We start from the raw sequence: 20011 nt of genomic DNA on the forward strand, positions 1-20011 counted from the left end.
AGGTTTGGTGCAGGGACTGGGACTATGGAAGTTCCAGTTCCAGTCCCAGTTATCAGAACCTCCTACTCAGTGCAGCATCATTTGTAATTTTAACACTAATGGGGCTAGGGCTAGGGGCTAGCGTTAGTGCTGGGAATGGGGTTGGGGCTAGACTTATAAGTGCCGCTCCACTCAGCGCAGCACCATTTGCAATTTGAACACTGCTCCACAGACGTCCCTGGCACTGTGGGCAGGAGGCTGCCGTCCAAAAGCAAACAAGGTGGGCCACACTAGAGCCCAGAGGAGTCTGGAGTCCTTAGACAAACTCTGGAGTGTGGTTGGAAAGCTTTTCAGAGCAGAAAATAGACAATTTAGATTTACTCTGGACACACTCAGAGGCAATGGATTTACACCAGTCAAGTCATAGCTAAATAGAGACTTTAGATGGACATTTCAGTGAGAAAATGTCTACAAAGTCTAGCCTGTTCCTCAAATGACTCCGTGTTTGCTAGATTCAGTTTAGACAATAATAGACTGTAATACTTCATTGACTTCCTCTGAGGAAATGATCTGCACAGTCTTGTGTAACATAAATACAGAATATTACATAATATAACACAATGCCTTTACTATATCCTTCTTGTTTTTTATCCTGAGTTAACAGTTGCTATTCTCCTCCTACTCATACGACAACACAGAAACAGGTAGGGAGACAGTGAGAGCCGAGTGCCACTGCCAGCCAAACACTCATCTCCTCTCTTCTTCTCTTTGATGCAGGAGCAAAAGACAATTAGCCCCAGCAGCATATTCATCATGCATATGTGTTTGTGTTACCAGCAGCCCACTAATTGGTCCGTCAACTTCTATTAGCACTCCCACTACTCTGCACATCGCTGTCTCTGTCTGTCTCTTATCTCTCCTCAGTGAGTCTAGATTACCCTACAGAGTTCAGTACAGATACCTCAGCTGGACTGTGTTCATTAGGGCATACCGTCACAAAACGTTTTGCACGGAAAACGAAAACAAGTGTTTCTTGTTCAGATAGTTTTTTTACTAAGAGAAAAAATATAAAATATGCACATCCAACTTATCAGGTACAAGAAAGAAGAACATATAAAGGAAAAAGGAATGACCGCAGCTCTGGTTCGTCCCTCATGGTGATTTAATCAGATGCACAAAAAAGGGAAAGTTTCGATCCTGGAGTTTTGGACCTACAGTACTGAACATGACCCTGGCACCAGCGCCATGCATCCTTTCATTCCCAACTCTGTTAATAATACCCCGTTTGAGTCCAATTGTTAACCTGAATCACAGTGGTCAAGTCCCTCTGATCACAGCACCCCTTACAGCCATCAACCAATGACATAACACGTTTTATGTTTTACATGCCCCCAGCCGACGCATTTATTTGCGTTGTTTGTAACTTGTTTTTTTTTACTTATTTTTTTTCATAATGTTGCCGTCTCTTATGACCGAAAATAACTTCTGGACATCAGCACTGCGATTACTCACCACGGACTAGCAGAATCCTTTTTTTCCTTTCACGACTCTGACGAGCCTGAAGCGAAGGATACACTGCTTCCACGGGAACAGGCCCCAATACACGTGATCTGCATGAATAGGAGGCGGAGAAAGAGAGGCCGAAGGGCGGGCTGCCTTCTGAGAATTCGTAGGCGATCGAATAAACCACCACTTCCTTCCATTCTGCAAGCAAACGTGCAATCATTGGAGAATAAACGGCGCTCCTAGTGGCCGGGGACTTTAATGCAGGGAAACTTAAATCCGTTTGACCAAATTCTTATCAGCATGTTAAATGTGCAACCAGAGGGAAAAGAACTCTAGACCACCTATACTCCACACACAGAGACGCATACAAAGCTCTCCCTCACCCTCCATTTGGCAAATCTGACCATAATTCTATCCTCCTGATTCCTGCTTTCAGACAAAAATGAAAGCAGGAAGCACTGGTGACTAGATCAATAAAAAAGTGGTCAGATGAAGCAGATGCTAAGCTACAGGACTGTTTTGCTAGCACAGACTGGAACATGTTCCGGGATTCCTCCGATGGCATTGAGGAGTACACCACATCAGACATGGGCTTCATCAATAAGTGCATCGATGATGTCGTCCCCACAGTGACCGTATGTACATACCCCAACCAGAAGCCATGGATTACAGGCAGCATCCGCACTGAGCAAAAGGCTAGAGCTGCCACTTTCAAGGAGCAGAACTCTAACCCGGAAGCTTACAAAAAATCCTGCTATGCCCTCCGACGAACCATCAAAAACAGGTAAAGTGTCAATACAGGACTAAAATCGAATCGTACTGCACCGGCTCTGATGCTCGTCGGATGTGGCAGGGCTTGCAAACCATTACAGACTACAAAGGGAAGCACAGCCGAGAACTGCCCAGTGACACGAGCTTACCAGACGAGCTAAACTTCTTCTATGCTTGCTTCGAGGCAAATAACACTGAAACATGCATGAGAGCACCAGCTGTTCCGGAAGACTGTGTGATCACGCTCTCCGCAGCCGATGTGACTAAGACCTTTAACCTGTTATGGCTAGGGGGCAGTATTTTCACGGCTGGATAAAAAACGTACCCGATTTAATCTGGTTACCACTCCTACCCAGTAACTAGAATATGCATATACTTATTACATATGGATAGAAAACACCCTAAAGTTTCTAAAACTGTTTGAATGGTGTCTGTGAGTATAACAGAACTCATTTGGCAGGCAAAAACCTGACAAGGTTTCATGCAGGAAGTGGCCTGTCTGACAAGGTGTCGTTCTTCTTGTCTCTGTTTATTGAAGAGTGAGGATCTTAGCTGTCCCGTGACACTTCCTACGGCTGCCATAGGGTCTCAGAAGGCGGTAAAAAGCTGAATCGTGGCTTTGCAGGCTCTGGCTGAAAAAAAGTAGCGCGTTTGGGTAGTGGCTGGTTACAGTACTGTGAGAATCAGGCTCGTGCCCGCGTCGACCGAAAGCTTTGTTTACTTTCCTCTGTTTAGCTAAATGGACATTCCCGGTCGGAATATTATCGCTTTTTTGCAAGAAAAATGGCATAAAAATGGATTTTAAACAGCGGTTGACATGCTTCGAAGTACGGTAATGGAATATTTAGATTTTTTTTGTCACGAATTGCGCCACGCGCGCGACCCTTATTTACCCTTTCAGATAGTGTCTGGAACGCACGAACAAAACGCCGCAATTTGGATATAACGATGGATTATTTTGGACCAAACCAAGATTTGTTATTGAAGTAGCAGTCCTGGGAGTGCATTCTGACGAAGACAACAAAAGGTAATCAAACTTTTATAATAGTAAACCTGATATTGGTGAGTGCTAAACTTGCCGGGTGTCTAAATAGCTAGCCCTGTGATGCCGGGCTATGTACTTAGAATATTGCAAAATGTGCTTTCACCAAAAAGCTATTTTAAAATCGGACATATCGAGTGCATAGAGGAGTTCTGTATCTATAATTCTTAAAATAATTGTTATGCTTTTTGTGAACGTTTATCGTGAGTAATTTAGTAAATTCTTAGCAAATTCCTCCGGAAGTTTGCGGGGGGTATGCTAGTTCTGAACGTCACATGCTAATGTAAAAAGCTGTTTTTTGATATAAATATGAACTTGATTGAACAAAACATGCATGTATTGTATAACATAATGTCCTAGGTGTGTCATCTGATGAAGATCATCAAAGGTTAGTGCTGCATTTAGCTGTCTTCTGGGTTTTTGTGACATTATATGCTAGCTTGAAAAATGGGTGTCTGATTATTTCTGGCTTGGTACTCTGCTGACATAATCTAATGTTTTGCTTTCGTTGTAAAGCCTTTTTGAAATCGGACAGTGTGGTTAGATAAAGGAGAGTCTTGTCTTTAAAATGCTGTGAAATAGTCATATGTTTGAAAAATTGAAGTTTTTGTATTTTTGAGGAATTTGTAATTCGCGCCACACCTATCATTGGATATTGGAGCAGGTGTTCCGCTAGCGGAACGTCTAGATGTAAGAGGTTAAGCAGGTCAACATTCAGAAGGCCGCAGGGCCAGACGGATTACCAGGACCTGTACTGCGAGCATGCGCTGACCAACTGGCAACTGTCTTTACTGACATTTTCCACCTCTCCCTGTCCGAGTCTATAATACCAACATGTTTTAAGCAGACCACCATAGTGCCTGTGCCCAAGAACACTAAGCTAACCTGCCTAAATGACTACCGACACGTAGCACTCTCGTCTGTAGCCATGCTTTGAAAGGATGGTCATGGCTCACATCAACACCATCATCCCAGAAACCCTAGACCCACTCCAATTTGCATACTACCCCAACAGATCCACAGATGATGCAATCTCTATTGCACTCCACACTGCCCTTTCCCACCTGGACAAAAGGAACACCTATGTGAGAATGCTATTCATTGACTACAGCTCAGAGTTCAACACTATAGTGCCCTCAAAGCTCATCAATAAGCTAAGGACCCTGGAACTAAACACCTCCCTCTGCAACTGGATACTGGACTTCCAGACGGGCCGTCCCCAGGTGGTAAGGGTAGGTAACGCCACGCTGATCCTCAACACAGAGTCGTGCTCAGTCCCCTCCTGTACTCCCTGTTCACTCATGACTGCACGGCAAGGCATGCCTCCAATACCATCATTACATTTGCCAATGACACACCAGTGGTAGGCCTGATCACGACAACGACGAGACAGACTATAGGGAGGAGGTCAGAGACCTGGCCGTGTGGTGCCAGGACAACAACCTCTCCCTCAACGTGGTCAAGACAAAGGAGATGATTGTGGACTACAGGAAAAAATCTACAGGAAAAAAGTCTCATCAATTGGGCTGCAGTGGAGCAGGTTGAGAGCTTCAAGTTCCTTGGTGTCCACATCACCAACAAACTAACATGGTCCAAGCACACCAAGACAGTCGTGAAGAGGGCACGACAAAACCTATTCCCCCTCAGGAGACTGAAAAGTTTTGGCATGGTTCCTCAGATCTTCAAATGGTTCTACAGTTGCACCATTGAGAGCATCCTGACTGGTTGCATCACTGCCTGGTATGGCAACTGCTCGACCTCCGACCGCAAGGCACTACAGAGGGTAGTGCGAACGGCCCAGTACATGACTGGGGCCAAGCTTCCTGCCATCCAGGACCTCTATACCAAGCGGTGTCAGAGGAAGGCCCTAAAAACTGTCAAAGACTCCACCACGATAGTCATAGACTGTTCTCTCTGCTACCGCACGGCAAGCAGTACCGGAGCGCCAAGTCTAGGTCCAAGAGGCTTCTAAACAGCTTCTACCCCCAAGCCATAAGACTCCTGAATATCTAGTCAAATGGCTACCAAGACTATTTGCATTGCCCCCCCCTCTCCCCCTCTTTACACTACTGCTACTCTCTGTTGTCATCTATGCATAGCCACTTTAATAACTCTACCTACATGTACATACTACCTCAACTAACCGGTGCCCCCGCACAAAGACTCTGTATCGGTACCCCCCTGTATAGTGTATAGTCTCGCTATTTATTTTACTGCTGCTTTTTAATTAATTGTTACTTTTATCTCTTATTCTTATCCGTATTCTTTGAAACTGCATTGTTGGTTAGGGGCTCGTAAGCATTTCACTGTAAGGTAGGACCTGTTGTATTCGGCGCATGTGACTAATACAATTTGATTTGATTTGATTTGAATGGCTACATTACAGACCCAGAGACCGGTATCGGAGGTCTCTGCACTGAGGGGTGATATGCTGTTTAAGTGGTGGGGTGGTGATGGGGGTCATTTGGCGAGAGATTGTGTGCCCTGCTGCTGTGGATGTGTAAAAGGAGGAGGAGGAAGAGGGACAGAAGCTGGAGGAGGAGGGGAGGAGAAGTAGGAGCAGGAGCTGGAGGACGAGGACGAAAAGGAAGAGGGACAGAAACTGGAGGAGAACAGGGGAGGAGAATATCAGGTTGGAGAAGGAAGGGGAGGATGAGACGGAGGGGACAGGATATTCAACAGAGCAGATAACCTGGGTCTTGTTCTTTATCTGCTGCATTACTTTACAACCTAACAGCCTGTACTGTTTTCCCGCCTATCAGGCTTTACAGCCTCCAGCCGCCACCGCTATCCGACTACGCAGCAGCAGCAGCAGCGTGAGAGTGAACACAACAGTGAACTATGCCCCAGTGAACAGTTAGCCCCGGCTAATCTGATCCCCCCCTCCCGACTTAGTGCTTAAAAACATACCTAGATAGGCTATGCAGTGTGGACCTAATCCTGCACTCCTCCCACAGACAAACAGACAGGGTTAGGATATATCCGCAGGTTCATAGACTGATACTGTGACTCTGGGTCAGCACTGATGTCCAAAGGGCTTAGAGTGGAGCTAAAAGGCCAAGGTTAGTTTAGATATTACCATATGACGTTAGTGAGATCATGTTTACCACGCCAGGGAACAACACTACAGTGTTCTACAGGAGCACCATCGAGAGCATACTGGGTGCACACTGCAGCACTGGATGCATGCTGCTTGCCCTCCAGGACACCTACAACACCAGGTGTCGCAGGAAGGCCAAGAAGATAATCAGGGACCTCAGCCACCCGAGCCACGGCCTGTTCTCCCCGCTTCCTTCAGTCAGACGCGGGCAGTACAGGAGCATCATGGCTAAAACTAACAGACTGGCCAATATTTTCTAGACCCAGACCATCAGGCTGCTGAATAGCCACCTCTAGTCAGCTGCCTACTCCCCGTCACCATCCTACCCTCCCCCCGTACTGCTCCCTCTATGGACATTTTAGGACATTTTATTCCCCGCCCCCCCAATGGACAATTACCCCACCCACATCCCAATGGACATTTATATTTATCATTTTTACAGTATGTATATATTATTAAAAAACATGTTTTATTATTGTTTCATTCACACCTGCACTGTTGGAGCTCGGAGCTTAAGTATTTCACAGTACACTGCAAGTACAATCTGTGCATGTGACTAAATAAGAATCAAAATAAAATACTAATCTAATCTAATCACTAATAGGGTGCTAGGCCACGCAGCAGGCTGGGAGAGGAGAGTATGATGTATATATATAGTGTGTGTGTGTGTGTGTGTGTGTGTGTGTGTGTGTGTGTGTGTGTGTGTGTGTGTGTGCGTGTGTGTGTGTAAGGCCTGGGCAGCGGGCAGGGCTGTTGTTTCACTACAGTCAGCATTATCATGTGTTTTCATAACCAGTTTTGAGGTCATTGAAGATCACAACGCCCTAAGTTGTCACAATTCATCATATAACAGATATTGTCTTGCCTTGGTACATTTTTACTGAGGTAACGCGAAAGAGGAGGCCGGGAACTGTGAACAGAACAGAATTCGAATAAATCGTTTTTGACATGCTTGCCATACGTGCCTGAGAGCAGAGAAGCTGCTTCTGCTCCAGTTACCAGCCAGGGAAGATCAGGAAGAGGATAAGAGCACACCGGGGACATCTCTTCACTGACTGAGAGACGTGAGAGCTAGTCAGGCAAACCAGAAGTAAAGAGGAGGAAGGACACGAGGTCCTAGGGTAATTGGTGCAGTTGAGTAAAAAGTCTCCGTTAAGTGCAGTCCTTCTAATATATAGGCTGGTTCAGTGAGGGGGCAGTAAAAGGCACACTAAGTCCAAATTCACATGGGCCAAACACTGACATCAAACCCAGTGAATCTCTTACATACAGACATGATAGTTAGAGCCTTGCTCTTAGGACACATCTCAAAAAGCACCCTATTCCCTTTATAGTGAACTACTTTTGACCATATGCACTATAAAGGGAATAGGGTGCTTTTTGAGATGTGTCCTAAGAGCAAGGCTCTAACTATCATGTCTGTATGTAAGAGATTCACTGGGTTTGATGTCAGTGTTTGGCCCATGTGAATTTGGACTTAGTGTGCCTTTTACTTTATAGTGAACTACTTTTGACCATATGCACTATAAAGGGAATAGGGTGGCATTTACGACAAAGACTCATCCTCCTCTGACCCCAGGGTGTTACTGGGAAAAATCTGTTAGCTGTATTTTACCCTCCAACATCAAGCAGCTAGCGCTCTATTCAAGTTCCCTCAATAAGCAGCATGATTAGAGGGGCTTTGGAGGCTTTTATAATGACTCTCGCTCTCTCCTCTGTGATATCAAAGCAGCTATATGGAAACCTACACACACGTACATAAACACCATCTTTTATATCCAGATGGCTGCTTTGTTGAGGCTTCCTTCCCCACTACAATTACCATGGTATGAAAGTTGTGTGTGTGTGTGTGTGTGTGTGTTATCGAGGAGGAAACAAACTAAGTTGCCAGTGGGGAGAAGCGAGCATGATAAACAGCCACATGGGCTATAATAGCCTCAGTTTACAATGGTGCCAAGGACATTTTCAGTAGGAGATAAAACACAAAGGCTCTCATCAAACCCCATTCCCATCTGGAATGCTGTGTTTTATATGCATTGGATTCCAGAGATGCTTTGGAGCTGTTTTAGGAGACTCTGATAACACGGCTGGAGGAAAGGGAGAGGAGGAGGAGAAGAGAGAGAGAGAGATTCTGCCACTGCATTCTCTACAGGCTACATAAGGGTTCTCCAGTCCATGCCATCGTCTAGATATGTGTAGAGCATGTTAACTTCTAGTGATGTCACGATACCAGAATTTTGATTTCAATACCGATGCCAGATTTCTTATCATGATACTCAATACCGAAACGCATATTAGCCAAACACAGAATAACCTTTGGGCATCTTTTTAGTTTTTGTTGTACTTTGTGTTAAGTTCAAGCACAGATGTAATGGTAGGCTGACTCACTGTAGCAGATGGAGTGGTAGGCACTTGACATTAGCCTAAAATCCTTCTGGAAAACCATGTGAGACTCAGAGCATACAACATAACTTTACATTTCAATATATACACACACTCACACACACACACACACACACACACACACACACACACACACACACACACACACACACACACACACACACACACACACACACACACATCTCAGGGCAAATGTGCTCATTCTGGCACATAATATTGGGTCAAATTACATCAATGTTAAAATGAGACGCATTCTGGCCATAATATTGGGTCAAATTACATCAATGTTAAAATAAGAGAGACTTTAAGAGAGACTTTAAGAGAGACTTTTGATCTAGCTACAGTAGTCAAGACAAATGCTAGAATGCTTTTTGTAGAACTGTCTTTTTGTATACTATCAACAGTAGCCTATCGCTAGTTTGCTACTATGTTCACTATTGAAAGTTTACTTTTGTAAATCACTTTCTCTAAAATAAATAAACTCAGCGAGTGGATTGATGAGTGCTTATTTTTGTTGTCTGGACAGCTCGTGTGTGCCATGTGAACGCATCAACTCCCTTGAATGAACAGTGCTTGAATGAACAACCAATCATATTGCTCAAATATAGCATGAGTTTTCCATGTGTAATCTCAACAATGTGGTGCTGACTGCGACGCAGAACCAGCAGTTTCTATGGGCGACTGCGACAGAGCATGTAGGCTAAATGTTGAACAGGAACGCCAAATGTGCTGAGAAAGTACTGGCCCAGTCGACAAATCACTAGACAGACTTGATTCTCTCAGTCAGTGTACGACGTGAGACACATTTGACACAAGAACCAAAAGTAACAAATTCTAGTACCGAACCAATTTTCCAGTGGTGTAAAGTACTTAAGTAAAAATACTTTACTACTTAACTTCACTAGGGTAGGGGGCAGCATTCGGAATTTTGGATGAAAAGCGTGCCCAAATTAAAATGCCTGCTACTCAGGCCCAGAAGCTAAGATATGTATATAATTGGTATATTTGGATAGAAAACACTCTAAAGTTTCCAGAAATGTTAAAATAATGTCTCAGAAAAATCCATCCAGGAAGTGGGATTTCTTTATTTTTGTAGTTTTCTATTCAATGCCATTACAGTATCCATTGACTTAGGACTCAAATTGCAGTTCCTATGCCTTCCACTAGATGTCAACAGTCTTTAGAAATTGTTTCAGGCTTGTATTCTGAAAAATGAGGGAGTAAGACCAGTCTGAATGACTGGACCCTAAAGTGTCACAGAGCTTTTTCATGCGCAATCCCGAGAGCGCGCCTTTCTTGTTTACATTTTATATTGGATTGAATATAAACATCGTTTGACATGTTTCTATGAACTTTACGGATACAATTTGGATTTTTTTGTCTCCCTGTTGTGACTGCGTTTGAGCCTGTGGATTACTGAAGAAAACGCTCAAACAAAACTGAGGTTTTTGGATATAAAGAGAGACTTTATCGAACAAAATGAATATTTATTGAGTAAATGAATGTCTGAGTGCAACCATATGAAGATCATCAAAGGTAAGTGATTAATCTTATCTCTATTTCTGACTTGTGTAACTCTTCTACTTGGCTGGTTTCTGTTTGTAATGATTTGTCTGCTGGGTGATGTTCTCAAATAATCACATGGTATGCTTTCGCCGTAAAGCCTTTTTGAAATCTGACACCGTGGTGGGATTCACAAGAAATTAGTCTTTAAAACTATGTATAACACTTGTATGTTTTCTGAATTTTTATAATGAGTATTTCTGTTTTTGAATTTGGTGCCCTGCAATTTCACTGGATGTTGGCCAGATGGGACGCTAGCGTCACACACACATAATTAAGGCTGAAGGTATGTTTACTTTTACTCAAGTATGACAATTAGGTACTTTTTCCACCACTGTAATTTTCATGTTATAGTATCGAAAAAGTAACTAAGTTTTGGTACACCATAAACACTATTAACTTCCTTAACAAATCTTATCAAGGAGGTATTCGGGTCAGATGAGGAAGGCTCTCACTACACAGCCTCATTATTTGCTTTAATGGCTTCCTGCCTAATCTTCTCCCTGTGTCAGACTCTGACTCAAATAGCCTAGCAGTACAGGCTGCCCCTGGCCACCAGTACTGGCCTCAGTCAGTCTGGGCGTGAAGGAACTTCCAACACGGTGAGTGAATCAGGGAACATACAGAACGAGAAACGACACCAGCAACAGGACCACAATGGGAAATAGCCTTCAGCCTTAATTATGTCTATCCTCCATAACTTTACGTAATGTAGTCTCCAGCTGATGTGGCTTCATTTCATAAATAAAGGTGAAATAAAAAAAAAGATATATTTTTTTTTACATTCCAATAGAACACCACAAAGGCACTCAGGCCTCCCTAAAAGAGGTCTTCTGACCTCAATGGTACATTCTCGTTAACTAAAAGTAAAATAAAACCGACCTGTTTGTTCTTCTTGGAGTAGGTTTTCTTCAGCAGTCTGTCGTTCATCCTCTCCTGCTCTCTCTGGGCGTGGTTGATGAAGCCGTTCTCCAGGGGGTCCAGAGACGTGGGCATGACGTTCTCCTCCTCCTCCTCCTTCTGTCTCTTCACCACCGTCTCCTGCTGCTTCTCCTCTCTCCACCTCTCCTTCTCCTTCTCTTTCTCCTTCCGCTCCTGAGACTTCAGGGCCCCAGTCTTCTTCTAGAAGAGGAGAAGAAAAGAGAGAAAAGAGAGAATATTAGCAGGATATTCATGTATGGAAAAATAGGATGTGGGGGTTGATGTTAGCAAACAGTCAAGTGCACAGCTGCACCTTTGCTGAGTCGGATTATTCAAAGCAGAAAGAAAGACTATGTACAGCAACAAAGTCAGTCATAGACTCTCAAGATATGTTTTATCCAGTCAGCAGAAGCTCAATACCTCCTTCAAGTCCCTAATCATATAATGGCTCTCTTTGATAAGCTTATAATGATTAGGAACCTTTTCTTGAAAAAACAGTACAGTCTGGTAAAAATGGCCCCTTGTTAGGTTGACAGACAGTTACAGTTAGCTACTGCTACATCATGGCCAGGCTACCTCATCTTGACGTCAAGCAGTAGAGTCCTCCCTGGGCAGGGCTGGGTAGTGTACACCCATAATTACTGATTAAACAAAGGAAGAGCATTGAGGGTGAGAAACCTCTCTCGCGGGGGCGACTTGGAAATGACCCGGAGACAACGTTGCAGCCGGTGGATTGATATGGCTTCAGTTACATCATGACATAGCTATTGGTAAACAAACAAAGTCTGAAATAACAACAGAGGAGAGTCCGACTGGCGGGAGGTGGTGACACTGACACACTGCCGCTTGAAGCCGCACACGGTGCCCTGCACGGGGCTGTTGGTTTAGATTGCGACATCTGTTCTCTGCTACATGGCTCTGCTAGGCTAGGCTACATTACAGTCACCCCTACCGTGTGGATTACTGTGGAGAGGGAGCAGCTCCATCTGAATAATCAAATAATTGGTTGGGGGGGGGGGGGGGGGCGGGGCAGCAGATGGCTATCACATTAGCACTAACACAACAGCACTGATACATTTACAAAGGTGAGTGAGCAAAGCTTTCCTCCAGGCCCTGTGTGTTAGTTAGGCACATCGAAACACAAACACACAGAATGGACGTAAAATCTCTGGGGTGAGAGTCTCGTCTGGTCTCTCTTCTCCCCGAGCTACATATCGGTGCTTTAAAAGGATGACAAAAAGAAAGAGGTCGTGGGCTGAGCTGACACAACTTTGAGAGGAGGCTTTAATATTACTGACATCCAGCCCTGCGCGCGGCCAAACAGAACAGTCCTCTTCAACCCCACTAAGATATCACATTCATTTCTCATGAGGCCAGGGAGAAAGCCAAACTGGGCTACTTGTCACGCAATTCATTACCGTGAGAGCCATCTTTGAAGTGATTTACCGGGAAAAGGTGATACAAACTGACAATAAAGGACATGAAAAGTGCTACCAGGTGTTTTCCCTCTATAGGGGCTCTGAACCTTCACATGCCACCTATCAATATTCATCATCTCAAAGAGGAGATTGGCATTTCAAAGTTATTCAATTTGCATGGCAGACCCCACCTCCTGGGTTATTATTAATAGAAGCATGTCTAGTAAACACACTAGGTGTTTGAGCTGTGGGAACAATTAGAGTTACACTCACTGATATTGTGTCTGGTGGTCCATGTGTGTGTGTGTGTGTGTGTGTGTGTGTGTGTGTGTGTGTGTGTGTGTGTGTGTGTGTGTGTGTGTGTGTGTTTCATGGCAGGAGGAACACACACAACACATTAATATTCTAACGTTCACACATCACTCAGAGATGGGCAACTGGCGGACGCCCCTTTTGTAGGCCAGCGGATCGATTTCCCCCCAAATATATATATATATATATATATATATATATATATATATATATATATATATATATATATATATAGTTGAAGTCTGAAGTTTACATACACTTAGGTTGGAGTCATTAAAACTCATTTTTCAACCACTCCACAAATGTCTTGTTAACAAACTATAGTTTTGGCAAGTCGGATAGAACATCTACATTGTGCATGACGCAAGTAATTTTTCCAACAATTGTTTACAGACAGATTATTTCACTTATTATTCACTGTATCACAATTCCAGTGGGTCAGAAGTTTACATACACTAAGTTGACTGTGCCTTTAAACAGCTTGGAAAATTCCAGAAAATGATGTCATGGCTTTAGAAGCTTCTGATAGGCTAATTGACATCATTTGAGTCAATTGGAGGTGTATCTTTGGATGTATTTCAAGGCCTACCTTCAAACTCAGTGCCTCTTTGTTTGACATCATGGGAAAATCAAAAGAAATCAGCCAAGACCTCAGAAAAAAATTGCAGACCTCCACAAGTCTGGTTCATCCTTGTGAGCAATTTCCAAACATCTGAAGGTACCACATTCATCTGTACAAACAATAGTACGCAAGTATAAACACCATGGGATCACGCAGTCATACCGCTCAGGAAGGAGACGCGTTCTGTCTCCTAGAAATGAATGTACTTTGGTGCGAAAAGTGAAAATCAATCCCAGAACAACAGCAAAGTACCTTGTGAAGATGCTGGAGGAAACAGGTACAAAAGTATCTATAGCCACAGTAAAACGAGTCCTATATCGACATAACCTGATAGGCCGCTCAGCAAGGAAGAAGCCACTGCTCCAAAACCGCCATAAAAAGGCCAGACTACGGTTTGCAACTGCACATGGTGACAAAGATTGTACTTTTTGGAGAAATGTCCTCTCGTCTGATGAAACAAATATAGAACTGTTTGGCCATAATGACCATCAATATGTTTGGAGGAAAAAGGGGGTGGCTTGCAAGCCGATAAACACCATCCCAACCATGAAGCACGGGGGTGGCAGCATCATGGTCTGGGGCTGCTTTGCTGCAGGAGGGACTGTTGCACTTCACAAAATAGATGGCATCATGGCGGAGGAAAATTATGTGGATATATTGAAGCAACATCTCAAGACGTCAGTCAGGAAGTTAAATCTTGGTCGCAAAAGGGTCTTCCAAATGGACAATGACCCCAAGCATACTTCCAAAGTTGTGGCAAAACGGCTTAAGGACAACAAAGTCAAGGTATTGGAGTGGCCATCACAACGCCCTGACCTCAATCCTACAGAAAATGTGTGGGCAGAACTGAAAAAGCGTGTGCGAGCAAGGAGGCCTACAAACCTGACTCAGTTACACCAGCTCTGTCAGGAGGAATGGGCCAAAATTCACCTAACTTATTGTGGGAAGCTTATGGAAGGCTACCCGAAACGTTTGACCCAAGTTAAACCATTTTAAAGCCAATGCTACTAAATACTAATTGAGTGTATGTAAACTTCTGACCATGTCACGAGTGCTGTCTTCGAATTCCCTGTCATAAATCAGCCAAGGAGCAGCGTGCCGGTAGTTCCACATTATTTATTTAGTGAACCCGAACAAAACAAGAAACAGGTGAAACCGAAACAAACGTGACGTTCTGGAGCTGCAATAAACACAGCTGCACAAAAACAAGATCCCACGAAAACACAGGGAAAAACAGGCTGCCTAAGTTTGGCTTCCAATCAGAGACAATGATAGACAGCTGCCTCTGATTGAAAACCATACCCGGCCAAAACATAGAAACAAAAACATAGAATGCCCACCCACCTATCACACCCTGGCCTAACTAAACAGAGAAAACACAGCTCTCCTAGGTCAGAGCGTGACAGACCAACTGGGAATGCGATGAAAGAAATAAAAAGCTGAAATAAATCAATCTCTCTACTATTATTCTGACATTTCACATTATTAAAATAAAGTGGTGATCCTAACTGATCTAAGACAGGGAATTTTTACTAGGATCAAATGTCAGGAATTGTGAAAAACTGAGTTTAAATGTATATGTAAACTTCCGACTTCAACTGTATATACATTTATATACATATATACACTCACTGGACAGTTTATTACACCACCCTGTTCACGAAAATGGATAGCTCCTACATGCTCCTATGATGAGTGGTTGCCAATTTGTTTTAGATATTCTTTTACTTTACATTGTTTTAATGTGTTGTGTACAAAGCTTTCATCATGGCAAAGGGTGCCTACTTTGTTTAACACTTTTTTGGTTACGACATGATTTCATAGTTTTGATGTCTTCACTATTATTCTAAATAGTAAAAATAAAGAAAAACCCTGGAAGGAGTAGGTGTGTACAAACTTTTTATTTATATTTTTTATTTATTTAACCAGGGAAGCTAGTTAAGAACAAAATCCTTATTTACAATAATGGCCTACCGGGGTTAACTGCCTTGTTCAGGGGCAGAACGACAGATTTTTACTTTGTCAGCTCGGGGATTCTATCCAGCAACCTTTCGGTTACTGGCCCAAAGTTCTAACCACTAGGCTACCTGCCATCCCAACTTTTGACTGGTATATGTAATGACTGTATATGTAATTTGTTTTACATGTTTTACAAGTGTTTTTTTGCTTGACTGATGGAATGTTGACTTCTGGTTTGGCTAGCTAGCTAGCTAGTTAGTTAGCTGACTAATGTAAATATTTGCATTTAAAAGACGCATCTCAGCACCGTCTGGTTTTTGATCAATGAGACCGGACTGCATTATGAAAACGGCAGAGACTGAGCTTGTAGTGAGAATGACTACTGCTCTGGACAGACGTGTGGTGGGCTTTTTTTGCACTGTAGCAGCAGCTACACATTGGTTGTGGAGAAGTACAAATTCCAGGATACAGAGAGGCTGAGCTGAGAATGACATCTGGGCCAGCCAGCCAGCCAGCCAGCTCCATCACCATTATCTGTCATCACAGGCTACAGATCGAGAGGCCGAGGATAAAATTAGAGTCGGCAACCCAAATGTATCGCTTTCATCTGGCATCAACTACATCCTCATCTTCTGGCATCACTATCATTAAACATCATCTAGCTCAATTTTGGAGCCTGAGATCGCTGATCTACTGAGGGAGTCCTGCTTTAGGACCTAGGCTATGACAATGTCATCCTGTCCTTTGTTTTGTTATGTGTTGAATGTGTAACCCAAGTTTGTCTAGTAGACTAGGTCTACTGTGTAGCCCAGGACTACTATGTTTATGATTGTACATTTTGAGTCACGTGGGCGTGGCATTTTCAATTGAACGTTAGAAAGGGCAAAACGAGTGACGTAAGCAACTTTGAGCGTGTATGCCATCGGTGCCAGGCACACCGAATCCAGTACCTCAGAAACGGCCGCCATCCTTGGCTTTTCACACATGACAGTGTCTAGGGTTTACCGAGAATGGTGTCATTTAAAAAACATTTTTTTACATCCAGTCAGCGGCAGGCCTGTGGGGGCGAAAACGGCTCTTTGATGAGAGATGTCGAAGGAGAACGGCAAGAATCGTGCAAGATAACAGGAGGGCCACAAGCAGACAAATAACAGCACGGTACAAGAGTGGTGTGCAGAACGGCATCTCCGAACGCACAACTCGTCGATCTTTGTCACGGATGGGCTATTGCATCAGACGACCACACCGGGTTCCACTCCTATCAGCTAAAAACAAGAAGAAGCGGCTCCAGTAGGCACGCGATCACCAACACTGGACAGTTGAAGAGTGGAAAACATTACCTGGAACATGACAGCGAGTTCAGTTTACTTGAGTGGCCTGTGCAGTCCCCAGACCTCAAACAATAGAGCATCTTTGGAATGAGAAGGAAGGGGCTGTTCGCAGCATGAATGTACCGCCGTCCAGCAACTGCATGATGCCATCGCGTCAGCATGGACCAACATCCCTGTGAAATGTTTCTGACACCTTGTAGAATGCCCCAAAGAATTCAGGCTGTTCCGGAGGCAAAGGGGGGGTCCGACCCGGTATTATATGGGTGTACCTAATAAACTGGCCTGCAAGTTTATTTATATTATACAACATTTCACTCTGACTGCATGTGTGGGTGGGTATGGATGTGGATACACAGACCCACAGCAGCCCCTCATAATTGTGACCCCCAACCCCATCAAAGTTGCCCATCCCTGATATAGTCCTGTGTGGCTCAGTTGGTTGAGCATGGTGTTTGCAACGCCAGGGTTGTGGGTTTGATTCCCACGGCGGACCAGTACGGGGGAAAAAAATGAAATGTATGCATTCACTACTGTAAGTCGCTCTGGATAAGAGCGTCTGCTAAATGACTAAAATGTAAATGATATAGCTGGTTGCACTGTAACCTCCGTGATGGCCTAAATAATATTTTCGCTTGCAAGACTAAACCAGCTTTCAACCTGCGGAGCATAAACACACACGTAGACCAAAAACCAAAACAGCAAGAAATGATGACACCATCTGGAAAGCTTTAGCTGGGAACGCCTGGAAATGAGGAGCATGTGGAGCAGATTCTGCAGGAGAGCTTGAGCGTGCCACAGGGCTGCACAGAGAACAAACACTCAACCGCAGCAGTTTACCAGGATAATGTTTTGTCACATGTACACACCCCGAGCCAGACAGGGAGGGACAGAGAGAGAGGATAGTGGAGGGTAGACAGAGAGGATAGTGGAGGGTAGACACAGAGAGAGAGAGAGGGACTGGATCTGGACGGGAACAGGGATCCGCTAGTCTTTACAAGCAGACATAGGAACAGGAGAGACCACTAGACTGGCCTGACCCCAACACGTTGCCGTGGCAACGGCGAGCTTTGTTGCCAAATTGCACTAGAAGGGAGGGGAGGGGAGGGTGGGGGGAATGGCTTGTATAAAACCCACACAGTCATCCCAGGCAGGGGGAAAGTATGGTATGGCCTGCATCTGAGTATGGAGCAGGGGATGTGGAAGTACACTGCAGACAGGCCCTATTGGGAGGGTAGTACAGCGGGTCAGCAGCATCCCGTGGTCTGGTCATTTCCTGCAGTGCTTTTCACCGGCCATGCAAAAACCACAAGGTATCACACGGCGAAAGAGGGGAGGTGCGGCAAGCAGCAGAGAGAGAGGGAGAACGTGAGAGAGAAAACAAGGCAGAGGGAACAAGAGAGAGAGGAAGAGAGAGAGAGAGAGAGAGAGAGAGAAAGGCAGAGGGAACAGGACAGCGAGGAGGAGGGAAAGGCAGAGCAAGCGAGAGAGAAAGAGAATGGCAGATAGAATGAGAGAGCGAGAGAGAGGGGGCCTTCTGGTGGTGGTGGCTAATGCACATCATCACATTTCGCCGGCACTTCTCTTTCCATCCTCAGTAATTATTTAGGAGACACAAAGAGCCCAGCTGGGGATCACTTTTACATTAGAGGCTACAGAGAGGTTACAGGGGCATCTTTAAACAATTAGATACACTATGCCAGCCACGGTGTGCTTACAGAACCACACTACTTAGATAACAGTTATCCTGCGGTCGTTTCTAATGGCATTTGAATGGTTTTGTAGAATGATGCTGCCTGTTTCTGCTGTTCGTGTTTCAGTAATCTGTTGTTTGACATAATTGTGTTTTAATTAATCCCATTGGGAGAGAGTTTGTGACAGCTTCAATACATTATCAATGCTCTGACGGTTTACTGAAGTAAATCCATGTCTCGGTTACAATGTCCACTATAACAACATCACAGCCCTGATCAAAGTCCTTTGTGTGTGTGTGTGGGTGTGTAGGCAGTCAGTCATTCTCTCACAATCCCCTGGGAGTGAACTAGGGACTACTTCTGCTTGGTCCCAATGGTTTTGCTGTCACAACTCAATGATAGCACCACCTTTCTGTGCCACATTCATACGGTCGGGTAACTTCTCCCCATTACAGCTGAGCATCTTCTCACTATATTAATGGATCTGGGCTCCCAGACCACCATTGGGGCCTGTCAGAAAGAGTACACAATGTGAAATTCCTGCCACTCCATAAAAAAATAAAAAAAACACAATCTAAAACTACAGAAAGACTCAAACACTCCTGTCACACACACACAGACACAGACACACACGTCTAAAAAACATTTTTCGAGCGGACTGCTTGATCTGCCAGCAGGGTGAGGTGTAGAGGCATCTATTCCGCCAGCTGCCTCACCTCCATTAAACATGTCATCCTGCGTGGTCCTCATCCTCCCTTTGACAGGCAGCCGTCATCTCTCTCTCTCTTTATGGTGTAAATTACCAGCACCTGCAGCTGCTTCCGCCACCCGCTTCCCACAAAAATATTTAGCTCTCTTCACGGCCGTTCAGGCTGTGGCATTAGCAGCCGGTAAATTACTGGGCCTGGTGGTGTGATTTAGATTGCATTGACTTAGCTGAGCGCCGCCTTGCTGCATTTATAGTACAACATTGTGCAGGCAGTACCCCCTGATCAAATGCTGCTGTCAGTCCACACACAAGCACAGACACAGCCATGCACACAGCCAAGCATAAAGGCACGCACACACACACACATACACCTTTAATTAAGTGTTAGTATACCCTTTACTTTACTCTGGCACACCGGCTATATCACTTTCTAAAAAGCACTGACTGCATTGAGACAAATAGCTAATCAGTCTTTGAACATAACAGACCGCAGACAAAAACACACACTTCAACAGTGATCAATGTCATAATTGGCCCAACAAAAGGATCAAATTAACCAGATATGTTCTCTGTTGTTAACAAATGTCATGCAATTTTCCTTTTCATTTACTTCCTCCCTAGACTAATCCCTACTCCACAGACGAAGTTAAGCAGTCTCTCTCTCTCTCTCTCTCTCTCTCTCTC

The 20011-nt window shown here is 44.3% G+C and overlaps 1 protein-coding gene across 8 annotated transcripts in view; it reads right to left on the bottom strand.

Annotated features, from left to right (window-relative positions):
- LOC106585083 (autism susceptibility gene 2 protein) overlaps positions 1–20011 on the bottom strand; it is a 385999-nt gene that overhangs the window by 279452 nt on the left and 86536 nt on the right. For all 8 annotated transcript variants that reach the window (XM_082968508.1, XM_014170870.3, XM_014170872.3 and 5 more), the window contains exon 2: positions 11247–11486. In XM_082968508.1, coding sequence (XP_082824634.1) covers positions 11247–11486 — 240 coding nt within the window. The remainder of the gene's footprint in view (positions 1–11246; positions 11487–20011) is intronic.

The sequence above is a fragment of the Salmo salar genome, chromosome 24 (assembly GCF_965601325.2).
Source record: "Salmo salar chromosome 24, fSalSal1, whole genome shotgun sequence".
NCBI lineage: Eukaryota > Metazoa > Chordata > Actinopteri > Salmoniformes > Salmonidae > Salmo > Salmo salar.